The sequence below is a fragment of the Nansenia antarctica genome (assembly GCF_963989245.1).
Source record: "Nansenia antarctica genome assembly, chromosome: 5".
In the NCBI taxonomy this organism is placed as follows: Eukaryota; Metazoa; Chordata; class Actinopteri; order Argentiniformes; family Microstomatidae; genus Nansenia; species Nansenia antarctica.
Genome location: NC_137690.1, coordinates 67,741,171 through 67,748,670, shown reverse-complemented (window position 1 = coordinate 67,748,670; position 7,500 = coordinate 67,741,171). Strand labels below are relative to the sequence as shown.

The 7,500-nt window shown below is 46.1% G+C and overlaps 1 protein-coding gene across 1 annotated transcript in view; it reads right to left on the bottom strand.

Moving 5' to 3' along the window:
- The window catches only part of map2k5 (mitogen-activated protein kinase kinase 5), a 71,220-nt gene that overhangs the window by 5,792 nt on the left and 57,928 nt on the right, over positions 1 to 7,500 (bottom strand). Inside the window, exons 20-21 of the mRNA XM_080532542.1 lie at positions 4,315 to 4,376; positions 2,095 to 2,140 (exon numbers count right to left, since the gene is read on the bottom strand). Coding sequence (XP_080388668.1) covers positions 2,095 to 2,140; positions 4,315 to 4,376 — 108 coding nt within the window. The remainder of the gene's footprint in view (positions 1 to 2,094; positions 2,141 to 4,314; positions 4,377 to 7,500) is intronic.

Sequence of the window (7,500 nt, the reverse complement as noted above, 5' to 3'; positions counted from 1 at the left end):
GGGGGGAAGCAGAGATGTCAATCAAGCCACCAAAACCACATTCAGAGACCTGGACGAAGGGAGAGAGAAGGGGAGAGGGGGAAGGGGGGTAGGGAGACGCGAAAAAACAACTCCACAGACTTCAAACCGTTAACTTCGCGAATTTAGCTACGATACGAGCTAGCCTCGCGACGCTCTCGGTTCTGACTACCACAGCACACGTCCTATACTACCCTCCACGCCAGAGGACACAGGGTAGAGCGGACCCCAAAGACAGGCCGTCGTCGGACACAGAAAACGCAATCAGACCCACGTCGCCACGACAACTCTCTCCATAACTGAGCACCCCGGCTAACTGCGAGAGCAGCTAATACCATAAAACCCACGACGGTAATGACGACGTCGATAAACACCCCCCACCCCCCCGCCCCACCCAGATAAATAATCTGGAGATGGGAGACACAGACACGGTGAAGCTGAGCGAGGGAGGGAGGGAGGGAGAGGAAGAGAGGGAGAGAGGGAACGTGTGTGCGAGAGTGGGGCATATAATCGTAAAGACACTATTTGGTGTGTGTCGCTGCCTCGGCGCCTCTCCTGGAGGAATAGGCCGTGAAGAAGATAATAACTATTAGTGAACAAACGCCAGCACTTTGCTGGGGATTCCAGCTGTGGCGTGCTGCATTAACATACAGATAGAATGGGTATAGACTGTTAATATGTGGGGAGGGGGGGAGGGGAGGGTGGAGGGGGGGAGTGCGTGAGACAATGAGACGCTCGCCACAGAGGCACGCGGCCATGACCTCATCTCCTGTCTCATCACAGGAATAGGGAAATGAAGAGCCTGGGGGGGAGGGAGGGGAGAGGGGGGACGCGAAACAGAGGAGAGAAGGAAAAGAAAGAAAGACAGGAGAGTTGGGAGAGAGGTGGAAAAGAGGAGAGAGAGAGAGAGAGAGAGAGAGAGAGAGAGAGAGAGAGAGAGAGAGAGAGAGAGAGAGAGAGAGAGAGAGAGAGAGAGATGACGGTGAAACTACACGCCGAAGGTACACACATCGTATCGAGGAGAACATTCCCCCCAAAATAATCTTAAATTATCCTAAAACTAAGAAGATTAGGGTTAATCGCCCAGCCACACATTGGAAGGGTTCGGCATGGCATTTTATGGCAGATAGCCTCCCGTGGTGATATACGAGCCTACTTTGTTTTCAGATAAATGTTTGTGGCGGCGCGTCTTGTTGCACTCGTTTGACGGAACTATGGCGGTAACCCTCTGTCTCCATTACGGGTGTAGATTCGGTGTCATTGAAAAACACAAGGAGATAAAAAAAGAAAAAAAAGAAAGGAGGATAAAGAGAGGGAGGCAGAGAAAGAAAGAGTTGAAAGACAGAGAGAGTGCGAGAGGACTGAGTGTTTTGCTCACTCACTCTCCCCTCTCCTGTGTGTGACAGCGAGAACACACACTCTGTTAACACCTCTGCATCCCCCCCCCCCCCCCCTCATGACACACACACACACCCACCCACCCACCAACCTGCACCCACCCACCCGCCCGCACACACACAGACACACACACACACACACACACACAAATTCACACAACCCTCTGCTCTCCATGTCGTCTCCAATGTCGCTGTCCGAGGTCCTGAAGAAAAAACTAAAAACAGTCTCCCGCCTTCTTTCTGTCTGGGCTCTTAAAAGGCTGCTGGTGCAAATTGCCTCTGCCTTGTACGAGAACGCCAGATCAGAGAAGCCCATCAGACTCCGCTGAGGAAGCATCAGACAGACACACTGAGGGGGGTGGGGATGGTGGTGGTGGTGGTGGGGCAGGGGGTAGAAGAGGTTAGCCCACCTTTACTTTCAAGGGCTAGGTTTGTACCTGATCCTTTTTTTTGTTTTTGTTTTTTAGAAAGTATTCTGGCCCAAACAAGGCTATCATCAATAACCAAGGTTTATCATCAAACACTGTTCCCAAATCCCACTGACGGAAACACAAATCAAAAGAAAAATCTAATCAAAACTTCTGATGTGTCTGAATGAACTCCTCACACCACTTCTGTCTCTCCCCCCTGCTGTCGTCAACATCCTTGGCGTGTTGTGTGAGAGTGCAGGGCGGCTTACCATCAGGTTGTTGGGCGCAGGTCTCTCTTTGGGCAGCCTCCTCATACTGGAAACAGAAAGCATCACAGGTCTTTATCCAAGCCTTTTAATAACACTTACACACACACACACACACACAACGAAATGTCTAAAATTAAGTTTAAAAAAACGTTTCTTCCCTTTTTTTTTGGAAAAGGTGGATCATAGAGTTGATGTTCCTCATGCGGTATGAAAATAATCTGAAGGGAAATCTTGAGGTACCTGCACAAGCTTTATTTGAACTGTGTCATTGTGCTCGTTTTTAATATGGTATTCATTAATTATGGTATTCATTGGTAGAATGTTTCCTAAATTCTGAGCTGTGTCCTTTGAAATATGCCATTGTTATGATATTTAATCCCTTTGATTAAGTCATAAATTAAAAACAAACAAAACAACCTAATCTCAGCGGAATATGAGCTAGGCATATTCATAAATTCTAACATTATTATTATTATTATTATTATTATTATTATTATTATTAAATGTTGGGCAAGAACCCAAGGACTGACCAACCGCCCCCTGAATGATGAATCGGCACTTCGACATTTCCACTGTGCGAGTAATGGCCTCGGGGAAAATAAAGGGATAGTGGAGCGGTTGGTTGTTGTCTTCAAATAATCTCCCCGCCGCCGTGTTCAGGGCTAGCCAGCGGACTGATGCCTCTGGGGCTGGGCTACGGCTTCACTCTGTTGTCAAAACTACCCGCCGCAAATAATTTATGATTATCTGTTCAACTTGGCGTGTTGGGATCTTGTCTCAATGGTCTGGAGAGATGGTCTGTTTTGTGACGGTAGCTAGCTAGTAGCGATGTCTAGCGTCAAAACAAACATCGGCCATGCTAACTGCACACTGCACACTGTATCTGTGCTGGTCTGCATGCTCCTGTAGCAGCGTAGTGGATCAGGCCATGGTGACCTACATAAGGGACTGTGAAGGATTAGTGTGTACTGTAGGACACGCGCACACGCACATACACACACGCACACGCACACACAAACACACACACAGACGCATGCGTGTACACACAGACGCATGCGCATACACACAGACGCACGCACACAACACAGAAACACTTACAGACGCATACACATACACGGACACATACACGCACGCACTCACACACGCTCTCTCACACGCACGCACGCAGGCTTGTTTGTAGCGCGCCGCGTTACTCTGTGATAGATCGTGGCGGGCAGGGAGCTGGCCCTCTAAGAATAGCCTGGGAGGGGGCTGTGCCAGGCTGGTGCCAGGGCGGAGGTACTGGCGTCTCTGTCCTCCCTGAGAGGGGGGGGGGGGGCCGCCCTGTCTGAGTCAACAAGGCCGGGGAGCAGAGTAAACAACAGCTGGGCAGGTGGGCATGTATGCACACACATACAATATTGCACATGCATAAATAAACACATTTACACACTGCACACACATGCCAACACACACACACACACACACACACACACACACAGAGCTTGTGTGCGACATGTTTCTGTGTGTGTGTGTGTGTGTGTGTGTGTGTGTGTGTGTGTGTGCACGCATGCATGCAAGCGTGTATGTGTGTATTTGGGTGGCAGAGGAGCTAGCAGACCAAGGACAGAGGCAGTGTAAACATTGTACAGTGCTGTGCTGACCAGACACCGTCCCAGGGGGAGAACCTGTCCCATGATCCTCTCTGAGAGGCGGCCATGACACCACCACTGTCACACGACAGCTTCAACACAACACACTTCCCTGCCGTTGAACACAATTATTCAGAACAATGGACCTATGGCTAAGCCACGCCCCAAAATATAAATTGTCTTATCATATCACAGCAAAAGTCACTACAGGCAGAAAACTCGGACAAACAACTCGCTAATACCTGATGGTGAAAAGCTTCTAGACGAAATATTCTTGTCATCTTTAAAAAACATGTCTATTACTTGTTTTTAGAAATTTGAACTCCCGCCATTGTAAGTCATTGAATGTGATTCAGTCACGGTCGGTCAGTCAGTCACTGTCAGTGAAGAATTTGAGCGAGCGTTGTTTGTTTGTCCGAGTTTTCAAAGGGGGCGTGGCTTAGCGATAGGTCTATTCTGCCCTAAGGTACCCTGAACCCCCGAAACACTGTCGCCAGAGTGTCAGAACGTGGGGTCTTTGTTTGTCAGTATTTGAATGAAACAGTCACAAAGTCAAAGAGGATGGTGTGTATTAGGAAGAGAGACTCACCACTGTGTGATAAAGTGAACAAACTTCTCGCTGAACTGGGCCACGGGGAGGATAGGAGGGTCCTGGGGAGGGGGAGAAGGGACTTAGACAGGAAACACACATGGTTGTACGTCTCTGACAGACTACCTAGTGGTGGTCGCTCCTTGGAGAACCACCCATTGGAATCTGTGCATTACGACGTGTGCACGCGCACACGCACGCACAGACTCATACACACACACACACACACACACAATTTACCCTAATGCAACGTATGGTTGTAGTGTACTATATAACCAAATGAAAACGTTATTCCAATAGAAACATCCTGACAATTCCCTGTACCTTTGTGCAGTATTCACCATTTAAAAAATGCGGAAAAAAAACAAATAGAACAAAAACAATATACAATAAACTTGGGTCGATCAGACATATTCCGCAACAGCCCGACCTTGATGAGGCGGATTTGGACACACAATTAATTCATTGTCCCATCCCGTCAGTCAGTAAGAGTAGCCTCTAACACAGCACCTGAACCCCCCTACTGTGGGACAGGCACAATGCAGGGGGGGAAATAATGTCCGGCTTTAATATAGAGACGGGGACGACCAACCTCGCGACCAATCAAGACCACCTGATTCTGATATTGATTTATTTAAGAGTAATATGGAGAGAATGTTTGGAGGGGGAGAAACCAAAAAACGATGTTTATCTGTGGGGATTTCAATCCAGATCTGCTAAATCCCAACCAGCATAAACTAATTGATGAATTTATTGATGTGATGTACAGTTTGAGTCTGTTTCCAGCAATAACGAAACCAAGCCGCATCACATTGCACAGTGCTACTCTAATCGACAACATATTTACTAATTGCATGGACAACAGTATATTGAGTGGGTTATTATTGAATGACGAACGCCTGCCTGTTTTTGTGATGTATGATTGTGATGTATGATTGTGAGGGAATGACGCTCAAAGAGGAGAATGGGGGGATCAGATACAGGAGAGTAAGAACAGAAGAATCTATCAATAATTTCAGAACAGAACTTTTGACTCAGAGGTGGAGTAATGTGTATGATGAAAGTGACACTGATAAAGCCTATGAAACTTTCCTTACAATATTTTGTTCATTGTACAATAAGCACTGCCCTATGAAAGAACTCAACAAGAACACTAAACGTATAGACAAACCTTGGATGACAAACGGATTGCAAAATGCATGTAGTAAAAAAAAATACATTATATCGAGAATTTATAAAATATAGAACATTAGAAACAGAAAGTAAATACAAAAAATATAAAAATAAGCTAACTAATATTATGAGGACATGTAAGAAAGAATATTATGGTATGATAAAATAATAGATAATAATAAAAATAATATCAAGGGATTGTGGAAAGTAAAAACTAACTAACCTCTGGAGATAGAATAAAGCTTTAATAAAATAACATAAATTAAAAAAGTGTTTGCTAAATATTATTATTTTTATTATTTTTTGGAAAATGCGCTTTAAGCCATATTTCATCTTACACAGAACAGACATTTGTTTTGGGTAGAAAGAGAGAGGATAGAGGGAGAGAGAGGATAGAGGGAGAGAGAGGGAGAGAAAGAGAGGACAGAGGGAGAGAGAGAGAGGGAGAGAGAGGATATAGGGAGAGAGAGAGGGAGGGAGAGGATGGAGAGAGAGAGAGGATAGAGGGAGAGAGAAGGATAGAGAGAGAGAGGATAGAGGGAGAGAGATGAGAGGAGAGAGAGAGGATGGAGAGAGAGAGAGGATAGAGGGAGAGAGAGAGAGAGACAGAGAGGATAGAGGGAGAGAGAGAGGATATAGGGAGAGAGAGAGGATAGAGGGAGAGAGAGACAGGATAGAGAGAGAGAGGATAAAGAGAGAGAGGATAGAGAGAGAGAGAGAGAGGATAGAGAGAGAGAGGATAGAGAGAGAGAGAGGCAAGGAGAGACAGAAGACGGGGCGATTGAGGCCAACAGAGAGGATCTGACACAAAGGGACAAGGACAGGGAAGGAGAGAGAAAAGGAGAGAGAGAGAGGACAAGAGGATGGAACATTGTTCCAATAGGCTTCAGGTTTCTCAAGGTTTTCTTTCGCATACTTAATTTTGTGCTGAGGTCGTAGGAAAGGCTTCTTTCTGGCAACTCTGCCATGTAGGTCTTTGTTGTTTAAGGTACGCTGTATTGTTGTCTGTGAACAACTAGGCCGGTGCCTGCTACTCTTTTTTGCAGCTCTTTTGCCGTGATGTGCAAGTTATTCTGAACATTTCTCACCAGATCTCGGGACATTCTATCAGACAGTTTTCTTGGTCTTCCAGATCTTTTTTTTTTTTTTTTTTTTTTTTGGTGGGGCAGTCCCACTCATATTTTTCCTTTTATTGACGGATACAGTAGAGATTTAGGCAGGAAGGGTGGGTGAGAGAGAGAGGAGGGATGACATGCAGGACATGCCTGCGGCCGGAATCGAACCGAAAACCCTGCGGTTACGTGGTCGACACTTAACCCACTACGCCACCTAAGCGCCCCGGTCTTCCAGATCTGGAAATGGGTAGTCTGAAACGTTGCGAGACTTTTTTGTAGCCTTCTCCTCGATGGTGGAAGTCAACTATGATGATTCTGACATCCTCGGACAACTGTTTAGAGGAGCCCATGGTTTTAACACCAGACACAACAGCCACCGCAGTCGGATACTTTAGAAGGCAAGGAGTTACTTCAGAATATATAGTTCAACCCTGGAATTATATTCACCTGACTCATTGAAGCCCTAACGAGTAAATCACCTTCGTCTGGGCCTTAGTAATCATCTTTTCAAAAAGTAACAAAGAATAATCCAAAAGGGTTCCCAAACCTTTGCACAGGGCCCTTTTTCTTTAAAAAAAGAAAGAAAATCATTTAACAAGAAACCTTCTTTCAGGATGACTGTTTTAGTTCGAGGAGAGCTGTCTGAGACAGAGAGAAAGCGAGAGAGAGAGATTCACACACACAGAGAGAGAGAGACAGAGAGACAGAGACAGAGAGAGAGAGACACACACAGAGAGAGACAGAGAGAGAGAGACACAGAGAGAGACAGAGAGAGAGAGACACAGAGAGACAGAGAGAGAGAGAGACAGAGAGAGAGAGACACAGAGAGAGAGACAGAGAGAGAGAGACAGAGAGAGAGACAGAGAGAGACAGAGAGAGAGACAGAGAGAGAGAGACA